Genomic DNA, 13,737 nt, shown 5'->3' with positions numbered 1-13,737 from the left:
GCTAACGAGGCAAGGGCAGAAGGTGAGGGGTTCCGGTATGATGATGTCTCCATGCTCTGTGGTTTCTAGAGCCCTTCATGATTTGCAAAGCATGTTACTCATTTAGAAAGAATTTTGCAAAGTTCTGGGGTTTTTACAAAGCAGTTTTGAGAGCCAGAAAAGTTTGATCTGTTCATACCCCAGAGCAACATTTCTCACACTGCATACTGCAGCCCATCTGTAGGTGATGAAATTAACTTAGCAACGCAGAACTCGTGACCAGCATCTTTAGAAATAGAACATTGCAGAGTGTGCTGCCCAGCAAAAGTCAGAATTGTGTCATGAAACCTTTTCTTTTCTTTTTTTGAGATGGAGTTTTGCTCTATCGCCAAAGCTGGAGTGCAATGGCGCAATCTCGGCTCACCGCAATCTCCACCTCCCTGGATCGAGAGATTTTTCTGCTTCAGCCTCCCAAGTAGCTGGGATTACAGGCATGCACCACCAAGCCTGGCTAATTTTTTCTTTCTTTTTTAGCCAACTAGGAAATTGGTTTTCTTGTCTACTAATTTTGTATTTTTAGTAGAGATGGGGTTTCTCCATGCTGGTCAGGCTGGTCTCAAACTCCTGACCTCAGATGATCTGCCCACCTCAGCCTCCCAAAGTGCTGGGATTACAGGTGTGAGCCACTGTGCCTGGCCTTTTTTTTTTTGAGTCACATTGTAAAATGTATTCTTACTGTAAATGCAGTCAAAAATAGTTAATGGGCCGGGCACAGTGGCTCACGCCTGTAATCCCAGCACTTTGGGAGGCCAAGGTGGATGGATCACAAGGTCAGGAGTTCGAGACCAGCCTGACCAGCATGGTGAAACCCCATCTCTACTAAAAATACAAAAAAAGTTAGCCAGGTGTGGTGGCACGAACCTGTAATCCCAGCTACTCGGGAGGCTGAGGCAGGAGAATCACCTGAACCTGGGAGGCAGAGGTTGCAGTGAGTGGAGATCACATCACTGCACTCCAGCTTGGGCGACAGAGTGAGACTCCATCTCAAAAAAAAAAAAAAAAAGTACATTAACATATTCTGGTTTCTCTCCAAATCATATAAATCTTTCACCTTTTACTAAAGAAAAAAAAAAAAAAGAACATTTAACGCTGCTCTAGAGAATTCTTGCAAAAATGCATGGGCAATCAGCACAAGAATGTTCAAGGAACATATTGTCTGTAAAGTTAAAAAATCTGTAGGTGAACCTGGTGACTTATGTCTGTAATCCCAGCACTTTGGGAGGTGGAAGAGGGTAGATCACTTGAGCTCAGGAGTTTTGGACCAGCCTGGGCAACATGACAAAACCCCGTCTCTACAGAAAAACTTTGCCAGGCGCAGTGGCATGCACCTGTAGTCCCAGCTACTCAGGAGGCTGAGGCATGAGACTCACTTGACCCTGGGAGGTGGAGGCTGCAATGAGCTGAGATTGTGCCACTGCTCTCAGCCTGGATGACAGAGTGAGACCCTGTCTCAGGGAAAAAAAAAAAAAAATCTGGAAGCAACCTACATTTCCATCAGCAGGATAACAGAGTCTTATGGCTGGGCACCGTGTTTCAACGCCTGTAACCCCTGCACTTTAGGAGGCCGAGGCGGGGGGATCACCTGAGGTCAGGAGTTCCAGACCAGCCTAGCCAACATGATGAAATCCCCATCTCACTAAAAATACAAAAAATTAGCAGGGCATGGTGTCAAGCACCTGTAATCCCAGCTACTCAGGAGGCTAAGGCAGGAGAATTGCTTGAACCTGGGAGGTGGAGGTTGCAGTGAGCTGAGACCACGCCACTGCACTCCAGCCTGGGAGACAAGAGTGAAACTCATCTCAAAAAACAAAAGCAAGTTTCAGCTGGGCATGGTGGCTCACACCTGTAATCCCAGCACTTTGTGAGGCTGAGGTGGGAGGATCCCTTGAGCCCAGGAATTCAAGACCAGCGTTGGTACCATAGGGAGACACTATCTCTACCAAAAAAAAATTCGCTAGGTGTAGTGGTGTGTATCTGTAATCCCAGCTACTCTGAAGGCTGGGCACTTAAGCCCAGGCGTAGGGATGAGGGCCAGGGGAGATGTGTTGAGGCTGTGATGAGCTGTGATTGCATCACTGCACTCCAGCCTGGGTGCAAGACCTTGTCTTAGAGAGAGAGAGAGAGAGAGATAGAGAGGGAATTGAAGCTCTCCAGGCCACCCCATTGACCTCCCTGCCCGCCCCCAGGCCATGGACAGCCAGAAGCAGTTCAGCGGTCCAGAAATCCAGTTCCTGCTTTCATGCTCCGAAGCGGACGAGAACGAGATGATCAACTGCGAGGAGTTCGCCAACCGCTTCCAGGAGCCAGCCCGCGACATCGGCTTCAACGTGGCGGTGCTGCTGACCAACCTGTCGGAGCACGTGCCGCATGACCCACGCCTGCACAACTTCCTGGAGCTGGCCGAGAGCATCCTCGAGTACTTCCGCCCCTACCTGGGCCGCATCGAGATCATGGGCGCCTCGCGCCGCATCGAGCGCATCTACTTCGAGATCTCGGAGACCAACCGCGCCCAGTGGGAGATGCCTCAGGTCGGGTGACCTGCGCGCGTGCATGCTCGCCTCTGGGGCTTCAGGCATGCGGGTGCTGGCTTCTTGCACTATCGGACCCAACAGGGGACTGTGCATGCCTCGCCTATCTGCCCTGCTCCGGCAAGCCCACCGGAGCAGGGCACAGGATATTGGCCCACCCTTTTGTACACATTTTGCCTGGCTGTGCCCTCGGCCATCCCTGGCTCCCCCTGGCCACTTCTTGAGAACTTGGCCCACGAGAGGATGCACACCCCTTGGGCATGAAGCAGGGTGGGTGTGTCCTCACTGTGGCTGCTCACACGCCATCCCTTCCCCTTGCACGCGTACCCTGGGAGCTCTGGCAGGCCCCTACATGCAGCCCCACTCACATCCCCACCTCCTTGAACCCGCATGGTGACACACCCCTTGCTCACCCTCCCAGCCGCCCCCACTCGGTGTGCTGTCTCTTGGTCCTGGCCCGCTCATGCTTTCTCTTATACATACTCACCCTGGGGTCTCTGGGGTGCCCTGGCATGCTGACCCACCCTTCACCAGTTATCACGTGTGCCCCCAGATGCCTTCTGAAGTCCTAGCATGCAATGTGCACCCCCACTTATTCTGGGCCGACACACCCTGAGGATGCCAGTGAGCCCTCCCAGAATCCTGACATGCCTCACTCATTCACTGCCCACTTGCCCTTACTGCAGCTCTGGGACCACCATGCTCACCCACAAACACTTGGGCCACGGTCTCAGGCTCGCCCACAAGAGCCCCCAGACCTACTCTCTAACCTGACATGCCCTATCCAGCTCCTCCCATGCCCAGCTCACAAATGCTTGACCACCTCTTACACACTCAGTTGCCCCAAGGGTACACTCATATGGTCCCAGCATGTCTCCAGCACAGCTGCCACACCTGGCTGGCATATGGTTCCCCTCCCCATTCCCTCGCACTCCCCACACGGCCCTGACACACCCTCACCTCATTCTCTTGCACACACACTTGCTTTTGGTTTCTGAGATGCCCCCAGGCACCTGCACACCCCACCTTGTCTCCCACTCATTGCACGCCCGTCACCTCCTTCACGACTGGGCCCTTCATATGTCTCCTCAGGTGACTCCAGCTCATGCACACGGGCTCATGTCCCACTCGGAGCCCTGTCCTCGTATTCTGGGCTCTTGGCTCCCCCTTGCACACTCACACACTACATAACTGCAGGCTCCTCCCACACTCATACTCGTCCTGTCCCCCCATAGGTCCCAGGCCCTCACACGCCTGCCCCATGCACCCATGCCCACTGAGCACACTGAGCCCCTTGTGGTTGCACACTTCCCCCGCGTGCTCCCCACATGCACACTCTTTCCCTTAGCGCTATTTCTCCAGACACCTGCTTCCTCCTGCTCACCCCTTCTTACTCCACTTTCCCCTGCTCCTCAGGCATGCATGTATGCCCCTGTGGCTTCGGAGCACCTGTGGGGCAGTATAATAACACGGAACACTATACGGCGTTTTGTTTTGTTTTTGAGACGGAGTTTTGCTCTTGTCACCCAGGCTGGAGTGCAATGGCACTATCTAGGCTTACTGCAACCTCCGCCTCCCGGGTTCAAGCGATCCTCCTTGTCTTAGTCTCCCGAGTAGCTGAGATTACGGGCATGTGCCCCCATGCCCAGCTAATATTTATATTTTCAGTAGAGTTTTGTCATGTTGGCTAGGCTGGTCTTCAACCCCTGACTTCAGGTGATTCGCCCACCTTGGCCTCCCAAAGTGCTGGGATTACAGGTGTGACCCACCATGGCCTGCCCACTATACAGCATTTATTAAGCACCCGGCACTATTCTAACCATGCACCATCTATTAACTCATTTAACCCTCACACCAACCGTATAATGTAGGTCCTATTATGCCCACTTTACAGAGGGGAAAACAGAGGTCCAGAGAGCTAATTCAAAATCACCCAGCTATTCTGGCAGAATCAAGATTTGAAGCCAGGCATGCTGGCTGCAGAACCTCTGCCTTCAGGCACTATGCTGCTCCTCTCAAGGAAGCTTAACACATCCGTTCTGGAGCCAGCTTGGAGGGAGTTCAAATCCTATACATGCCGCCTCGTCTGTGTCACCTGGGCGTGTCACTTTCTGGGCCTCCCTATAAAATGTCCTCATCCGTAAAATGGGAAGAAAACTCATTGGCCCGTAGGCTTGTTTGTGAGGATTAAATGCGTTTGGTTTTTTTTTTTTTTTTTTTTTTGAGTCAGAGTCTTGCTCTGTCACCAGACTGGAATGCAGTGATGTGATATTGGCTCACTGCAACCTCTGCCTCCTGGGGGTTCAAGTGATTCCCCTGCATCAGCCTCCCCATTGGCTGGGACTGCAGGTGCGCCACTACACATGGCCAATTTTTTATATTTTAGTAGAGATGGGGTTTCACCATGTTGGCCAGGGTGGTCTTGATCTCCTGACCTCATGATCCACCCATCTCGGCCTCCCAAACTGCTGAGATGATAGGCATGAGCCATGGCGCCCAGCCGATTACATGTGGAAACTGCTTGTACAGGGCCTGGCCTTATTGAAGCATTTACAGGAGTGCCTACAAGGAGTGCTCTCTCTAAATTGCTCTCTATAGGTTTGCTTTTGATAATCCAAACAACAGCGTGGCCAGGCGCTGTGGCCCCTGCCTGTAATCCCAGTATTTGGGGAGTCCAAGGACAGAGGATTGCTTGAGGCCAGGAGTTCAACACCAGCCTGACCAACACAGCCAGACCCTGTCTCTGCAAAAAAACTTCTTTTAGAAATTAGCAGGCCAGTCATGGTGGCTCACACCTGTAATCTCAGCACTTTGGAAGGCTGAGGCAGGCAGATCACTTGAGGCCAGGAGTTCAAGACCAGCCTGGCCAAACGGGCAAAACCCTGTCTCTACTAAAAATTCAAAAATTTAGCCTGGCATGGTGGTGGGCGCCTATAATCCCACCTACCCAGGAGGCTGAGGCAGCAAGATTGCTTGAACCCCAGGGGCAGAGGTCGCAGTGGGCCAAGATGGCACCACTTCACTCCAGCCTGGGAGGAGACTGAGCTAGATCCTGTCTTCTTTCATTTTTGTTTTGTTTTGTTTGTTTTGTTTGTTTTGTTGGAGACGGAGTTTCACTCTGTTACCCAGGCTGGAGTGCAGTGGTGTGATCTTGGCTTGCTGCAACCTCCACCTCCCAGGTTCAAGCGATTGTCCTGCCTCAGGCTCCCAAGAAGCTAGGATTACAGGCGTCCACCACACCCGGCTAATTTTTGTATTTTTAGGAGAGACTCGGTTTCACTATGTTGGCCAGGCTGGTCTCGAACTCCTGACCTCAAGTTCGCCCGCCACGGCCTCCCAAAGTGCTAGGATTACAGGCGGGAGCCACCGCGCCCGGCCTGACCCTGTCTCAAAAACAAAACAACAATGCATGTAGAACAGAGCCTGCCGCGGTGACCCCGGTAGCTGCCACTGCGCTGTCGCTGCTGTCTGAGCCCCCGCTGACGGCGCCCCCGTTTCCTCCGCCGCCCCGCGCTGCAGGTGAAGGAGTCCAAGCGCCAGTTCATCTTCGACGTGGTGAACGAGGGCGGCGAGGCCGAGAAGATGGAGCTCTTCGTGAGCTTCTGCGAGGACACCATCTTCGAGATGCAGATCGCCGCGCAGATCTCGGAGCCCGAGGGCGAGCCGGAGACCGATGAGGACGAGGCCGCGGCGGAGGCGGGCGCGGAGGGCGCGGAGGAGGGCGCGGCGGGGCCCGAGGGCGCGGCGGCCACGGCTGCGGCGGGGGCCACGGCGCGGGTGGCGGCGGCCGCGGGCCGGGCCCTGCGCGGCCTCAGCTACCGCAGCTTGCGGCGGCGCGTGCGGCGGCTACGGCGGCTCACGGCCCGCGAGGCGGCCACCGCGGTGGCGACGCTGCTCTGGGCGGCCGTGACGCGCGCGGGGTCCGCGGGCGCGGGGGCGGCGGCGGGCGCGCTGGGCCTGCTGTGGCGCTCGCTGTTCGGCGGCGGCCTGGTGGAGGGCGCCAAGAAGGTGACGGTGACCGAGCTCCTGGCGGGCATGCCCGACCCCACCAGCGACGAGGTGCACGGCGAGCAGCCGGCCGGGCCCGGTGGAGACGCAGACGGCGAGGGTGCGGGCGAGGGCGCTGGAGACGCCGCGGAGGGCGCCGGGGACGAGGAGGAGGCGGCGCACGAGGCCGGGCCGGGCGGCGCCGACAGGGCGGTGGCCGTGACCGACGGGGGCCCCTTCCGGCCCGAAGGGGCTGGCGGTCTCGGAGACATGGGAGACACGACGCCTGCGGAGCCGCCCACGCCCGAGGGCTCTCCCATCCTCAAGAGGAAGCTGGGGGTGAGAGCCGGGGCTTCGGGGTTTTGGAGAGAAATGGGGGATCGGAGGGAGGAAGAGAGCCTGGCTGGGTGGGGAGACACGCTGAGAGGAGAGAACTGGTGAGGGGGACAGGCACACGCAGGGCGCACCCACGGAGGACGCACATGGGGACAGATCGGGCGCCGGGCAAGAGAGACGCTCAGAGACAGAGGGATACACAGACGCACAGGGAGAGAGAGAGACTCAGAGATGAAGACCTGGAGAAAGGGCCGGGCAGAGCCCTGAGCCCGGAAGACATAGAGAATATGATAACTGGAGAGCCAGAGAGTAAGAAACACAGGGACCAAATTCGAGGGCAAGAAAAAGACCAAGCCTAAGCCCCGCACCGTGGCTCACACCTGTGATCCCAGCACTTTGGGAGGCGGAGGCGGGCCGATCACCTGAGATCAGGAATTTGAGACCAGCCTGGCCAACATGGCGAAACCCCGTCTCTACTAAAAATACAAAAAGTGGCTGGGAGTGGTGGCACATGCCTGTATTCCCAGCTACTCGGGAGGCTGAGGCAGGAGAATCTCTTGAATCCGGGAGACGGAGATTGCAGTGAGCTGAGATCGCGCCCCTGCCCTCCAGCCTGGGCGACAGAGTGAGGCTCTGTCTCAAAAAGAGAGAGAGAGAAAAGAAAAAAGACAAAGTCCTGAGACAGGGTCAGGAGCACTAGGAAAAGACCCTCGGAGACACGGGTTGTGGGAATGAAGTCGCCCATGGAGGCAGGGTCCCCTAACATCCTCAGGCCCTTAGTGCTGGGAATGCCGTGGTGGGGTGCGGAGGCCAAGGAGGTGGGAAGCCCTGGGGGACAAGAAGAGCTGCACTTGGAGTCAGCGCAATCCTGTGCAGTGCTTTGGGCAAGGGGCCCCCCTCGCTAAGCCTCAGTTTCCCCTCTGTAAAATGGGAATCATAATCTGCCTCCTCCTGGTGGGGGCAAGTGGAAAACTTACATTACCCAGGGGAAATCAGAAAGGAGACGAGAGCAGGCCCGCGGCCCTGAGGAGCGCTTAGGGTGGGGACCCAGCCCTGATTCTCGCCCTGCCCCTAGGTGGATGGAGTGGAGGAGGAACTCCCGCCAGAGCCAGAGCCCGAACCGGAAGCGGAGCCGGAGCCGGAGAAAGCCGAGTGAGTGGCCTTGGGGCCCCTATCACTGCCTCCCTCCTAGACCAGGAGCCTCCAGAGGTCAGGCCCCCAGGCCGTCCTGACCACCCTGTGTCCTCAGCAACACCCTGCCCAGACTCAGGCACAGAGGAGGAGCCCCGAGAGAAAGACTCAGGAAATAAATGCTCCAGCCCAGGCAACATTAAAAAAAAAAATTAAAAATTAGCCAAGCGTGGTAATATTCGTCTTTAGTCCCAGCCGTGGGGAGGCTGAGGTGGGAGGATCGCTTGACCCCCAGAGGTGGAGGCTGTAATGATCCCTGATCACTGCATTGCACCCCAGCCTGGGTGACAGAGCAAGACCCTGTCTCAAAAAAAAAAAAAAAAAAAGAGAAAACTGGATGCTCTGTCTGGTCACCAGGCCTTTCTGTGTGCCGTTCCCTCTGCCTGGAACACGGGCCTCCTTGCCTCCTCTGAGCCTTTCTCATCCTTTCCATCCTCCAGGACACCTGACCCCTCCTAAGCTGAGGAGGTGTCTCCTCCAGGTTGCTACAGCCCCCTGAGCTTCCTGCATCCCAAGCACTCTGGGCTGTCACTGCCTGGTGTCACTGTCACTGCCTGTCTCCCACATTGGACTGGAGCCTCATAAGGGCAAGTCCTGAGATTATCTCATCCCCCATGTACACAGCACCATCCAAACCTGAGCCAGGCACGGAACAGGCCCCCGGTGAACGGTTCTGAGTGAATGAACTCAAGCATTGCCTGCCCAGGCACCTCCTGACTTCTCTCTGTCCTGCCCTGCAGTGCTGAGAATGGGGAGAAGGAAGAAGTTCCCGAGCCCCCACCAGAGCCCTCCAAGAAGCAAGCACCTCCCTCACCCCCTCCAAAGAAGGAGGAAGCTGGGGGCGAATTCTGGGGAGAACTGGAGGTGCAGAGGGTGAAGTTCTTGGTGAGGATCCAGCCAGGGCACCTGAACCTTCTCTCCGGGAGCCCCACCTCTGGTGCCTCCCTATCCTGCTCACCCTGTTCTTGCATTCACCTTGAAGTTCATCTCCAAGGAAAACCCTAGCTGGGGAGAGGGCAGAGGCATCCCCAGACCTGGGGACAGGGTGGCATTTTCAGGTGGCCCTGCCTTGGTTCCTTGTCCCCTCCCTGCTCACAATCCTTATTCCCACCTCCACACCTTTTTCATGGGGGCCACTCACCCACACTTCCACCTCTACCCTCTATCCAGAGCTACATTCAATGTGGCCGACGCTCTGACCTTCCCACCGTGGCCTGTTTCTTGGCTGTCAGCCCTTCGAGTCTCAGCCCCTACCCCAGCCCCAGTGCTGCTATGGAGGTCTGAGCTCTCCCAGTGCCTGGGGAAATGCTCATCTCATCCAAGCCAGGAAGGAGGATGGGTGTTTGGAGGCACGCCCCCGGGCTCCCTCCGTCCTGTCTCCTGTCCAGGCCTGGCCTGATAGGAGGGGGTAAGGGAGGCTGGGTGTGGTGGCTCACGCCTGTAATCCCAGCACTTTGGGAGACCGAGGTGGGCAGATCACCTGAGATCAGGAGTTTGAGACCGGCCTGGCCAACATGGTCAAATCTCATCTCTACTAAAAATACAATACATAGTGGTGCATACCTGTAATTCCAGCTACTCAAGAGGCTGAAGCAAGAGAATTGCTTGAACCCAAGAGGCAGAAGTTGCAGTGAGCCAGGATTGCGCCACTGCACTCCTGCCTGGGCGACAGAGCAAGGCTCTATCTCAAAAAAAAAAAAAAAAAAAAAGGGGGGGGGGGGGGGGTAGTGAGGGAATCATGTGGAATGAAGGTGGTTCCCCGAGAATTTGTGGGAAGATTGAGGGATGGAGGGAAAGGTGGAGAGGAAGAGGTGGAGATGGAAGATGTTCCCTGCCATGTGAGGGGGCTCATGCCTGTAATTCCAGTACTTTGGAAGGCTGAGGTGGGAGGATTCCTTGAGCCCAGGAGTTTGAGACCAGCCTGGGCAACATGGGGAGACCCATGTCTCTACAAAATAGTTAAAAAAAAATTTTTTTTTAAATTACTGCTCCTTGCAGAGCAGGGCAACCCTGAGATAATGCGCCCAGAGTAGCCAAAACTTTTTTTTTTTTTTTTTTTTGGGGGGACGGAGTTTCGCTCTTGTTACCCAGGCTGGAGTGCAATGGTGCGATCTCGGCTCACCGCAACCTCCGCCTCCTGGGTTCAGGCAATTCTCCTGCCTCAGCCTCCTGAGTAGCTGGGATTACAGGCACACGCCACCATGCCCAGCTAATTTTTTGTATTTTTAGTAGAGACGGGGTTTCACCGTGTTGACCAGGATGGTCTCGATCTCTTGACCTCATGATCCACCCGCCTCGGCCTCCCAAAGTGCTGGGATTACAGGCTTGAGCCACCGCGCCCGGCCCCAAAACTTTTTTTTAATAAGCTGGGTGTGGTGACACGTGCCTGTAGTCCCAGCTATTCAGGAGGCTGAGGTGGGAGAATCACTTGAGCACACGAGTTTGAGGCTGCAGTGAGCTATGATTGCACCACTGCACTCCAGCCTGGGTGGCAGTGAGACCTTGACTCAAAAAAAAAAAAAGTTCCCTTCCATCTTGTGTAAAGCAGACAGGGTGACCTCACTCAGGAAGCAGCATGTCCAAGAGGCTGGGAGCTTGGACTCTGACTGACCGTGTTCAAAACCCAGCTCTGCCACTGTGTTACCTTGAGTAAGACACCGCTTCCCTGAGCCTCAGTTTCCTCATCTGTAAAGTGCTTGTAACAGTAGTACCCACTTCACAGGGCTGTGGTGAGAACTTAACAAGTTTATGCAAATAAAACTCTTAGCCCAGTAGAAGGTCGGGGCCAGGCGCGGTGGCTCAGGCTTGTAATCCCAGCACTCTGGGAGGCCAAGGTGGGTGAATCACCTGAGGTCATGAGTTGGAGAACATCCTGGCTAATGTGAAAACCCTGTCTCTACTAAAAATACAAAAATAAGCTAGGCATGGTGGTGCATGCCTGTAATCCCAGCCGAGGCATGAGAATTTGAACCCGGGAGGTGGCGTTTGCAGTGAGCTGAGATGGCACCACTGCACTCCAGCGTGGGCAACAGAGCGAAACCCTGTCTCAAAAGTAGATAGGAGGTTGTGAGAACAGCTGTTGGGAGCCCAGGTGCTTTGATTGTGGGTAAATGATGGCTGAGCTCTCCGGGGAAGAGGCTGATCTGTGAGTGCTCTCTCTTTCTCTCTCCTTTTTCTCTCAGAACTACCTGTCCCGGAACTTTTACACCCTGCGGTTCCTTGCCCTCTTCCTGGCATTTGCCATCAACTTCATCTTGCTGTTTTATAAGGTGCTGGTCCTGAAAGGCGGGGAGGGTCAGGCCCTTATCCAGGCTGTGGGACGGGAGGCTCAGCATCTGTCAGGCTTTCTGGGTTCCTCCAGTGGAGGGACAAGGCATTGTGCTCAGGGTACTTAGGAGGGTTCAGACTGGACACTTGGATCCTGGGACTGGCCTCCATGGGGTTGAGTAGGGGGTGACTGCATCCATCTGGGACAGACGCCTGAGTGCCTGCGGGAGCTAGAGCAGGAGCTGAGTTCCCTGCTCAGCTCAACCACAGGCCAGTTCTGTGCACCTGGGTACAGGCCCTCAGCTCTCGCCAATACCCACCGATTCCGCTAAGCATCTTTGCTTTCACGTAAGCTAAACAGAAGTTTGCAGGGAGGAAGAAACGGGCCACTGACAGATGGAAGGAAAGGGCGGTAAGGTAGACTAGAGAGATGGGAGCGTGGCCTCTGTGGGCCCCAGTCCCGCTCACTGCCCACTGGCCGCGTGAGGTTAGGCAAGGTGCTTAATGCATTTGTGCCCCAACTGCCTCACCTGTAGAATGGAATACCTCTTAGAGCTGTGGGATTGAAAGAGGATGAGGCGCCAGGTGCGGTGGCTCACGCCTGTAATCCCAGCACGTTGGGAGGCCAAGGCGGGTGGATCACCTGAGGTTGGGAGTTCGAGACCAGCCTGGTCAACATGGTAAAATCCCATCTCTACTAAAAATACAAAAATTAGCTGGGCGTGGTGGAGCGTGCCTGTAATCCCAGCTATTCAGGAGGCTGAGGCAAGAGAACCACTTGATTCCAGGAGGGGTGGAGGTTGCAGTGAGCTGAGATCGTGCCACTGCACTCCAGCCTGGGCCACAAGAGTGAAACTCTTGTCTCAACAAATAATAAAGAAAGAGGATGAGGCCAGGTGCGGTAGCTCACACCTATAATCCCAGCAATCTGGGAGTCCACGGTAGGTGTATCACGTGAAGTCAGGAGTTCAAGACCAGTCTGGCCGGTGTGGTGAAACCCTGTCTCTACTAAAAATACAAAAAATTAGCTGGGCGTGGTGGTAGGCACCTGTAATCCAAGGTATGTGGGAGGCTGAGGCAGGAGGATCCTTGAACCAGGGAGGCAGAGGTTGCAGTGAGCAGAGATTGGGCAATGAGTGAAACTCTGTGTCCCCCCCCCAAAAAAAAGATGAATATGCGTAAGGCACTTAGAACAACAGTACCTGGCATATAAAAGCACTGTGTAAATGGTAGCTGCTACTAATTTTCTTGTTAGTGTTAATATTAGCGGGCAATCTCTTTAGTGCTCCACTATCGAGATGAACCAACTCTGTCTTCAGTTCTGTGTCCCTTGGTTCAATAGGCAAATTCCCAGGACAGAGTCTGATTTGCTAGCTAGGTTCCTGGGCCCACCCCTCGATCTTGATTGACAGCCACACTAAGTATCTAGTACGGCCCCAGACCAATCTCAGGAATGGAGGCTGTTAATATTGTGAGTGGGTTCTGGGTGTGGCAGACCCACAGATGGATCTCTGCCCCCATTTCAGGTCTCAGACTCTCCACCAGGGGAGGATGACATGGAGGGCTCAGCCACTGGGGACATGTCAGGCGCAGGCTCTGGCGGCGGCTCTGGCTGGGGCTTGGGGGCCGGAGAGGAGGCGGAGGGCGATGAGGATGAGAGCATGGTGTATTACTTCCTGGAGGAGAGCACGGGCTACATGGAGCCCGCCCTGCGGTGCCTGAGTCTCCTGCACACGCTGGTGGCCTTTCTCTGCATCATTGGCTATAACTGTCTCAAGGTGGGCCATGGCCATGGTTCTGGGGCAAGGGCTTATTGGCTGGGTGGGGGTGGGGGTGGTGTTGGGGCACTGGCTGGGGCTGGGGCCCCTCACAGGGGGTGGGACAGAGGGGGCCCGGGGTTGGGGTGAGAGCTGGGGAACCGGGTACAGGATTGGGGTCTCCAGCAAGGACAGTACTCAGACTGGGAACTGACACAGCTCACAGCTGAGGAACCGGGTCCTGGGCCGCTGTCTTGATTTTTTACTATTGGAAGAATAGTAAAGTATCAAGTACTAAACTTTTGTACAAGCAGTGCTCTGCCCCGCTTCCACCTCCTTGCACCTGTTTTATTCATCCTTAAGTTCTGAGTTCAGAGCTCCCTCCCTTGGGAAGCCCCAGGTGGCATCGGGCACCACTTCTGGGCTCCCGCAGCTCCCCTGTTCTCACATCCTGGCCCTGATCCCTCTGCCTGTTCCCCCAGTTCCAGCCCTGACTGACCCCTGTGTCTCTGCACCGCATCCTGGCCCTCACCCCTCTATCTCTGCCCCCACATCCCAGCCCTGACACCCCTGTCTGTGCCTCCCCCATCCCAGCCCTCACCCCTCTATCTCTGCCCCCATCCCAGCCCTCA

General features: G+C 55.6%; 1 protein-coding gene across 3 annotated transcripts in view; it reads left to right on the top strand.

Annotated features, from left to right (window-relative positions):
* The window catches only part of RYR1 (ryanodine receptor 1), a 153,053-nt gene that overhangs the window by 127,727 nt on the left and 11,589 nt on the right, over nt 1-13,737 (top strand). For all 3 annotated transcript variants that reach the window (XM_032248849.1, XM_032248848.1, XM_032248847.1), the window contains 6 exons: nt 2,226-2,567; nt 6,087-6,893; nt 7,966-8,042; nt 8,822-8,966; nt 11,264-11,350; nt 12,875-13,126. In XM_032248849.1, the coding sequence (XP_032104740.1) occupies nt 2,226-2,567; nt 6,087-6,893; nt 7,966-8,042; nt 8,822-8,966; nt 11,264-11,350; nt 12,875-13,126 (1,710 nt within the window). The remainder of the gene's footprint in view (nt 1-2,225; nt 2,568-6,086; nt 6,894-7,965; nt 8,043-8,821; nt 8,967-11,263; nt 11,351-12,874; nt 13,127-13,737) is intronic.

The sequence above is a fragment of the Sapajus apella genome, unplaced genomic scaffold, assembly GCF_009761245.1.
Source record: "Sapajus apella isolate SASKATOON/1434 unplaced genomic scaffold, GSC_monkey_1.0 scaffold68, whole genome shotgun sequence".
NCBI lineage: Eukaryota > Metazoa > Chordata > Mammalia > Primates > Cebidae > Sapajus > Sapajus apella.
The sequence above is the reverse complement of the archived record's forward strand: the minus strand, read 5'-3'. Positions and strand labels throughout refer to the sequence as shown.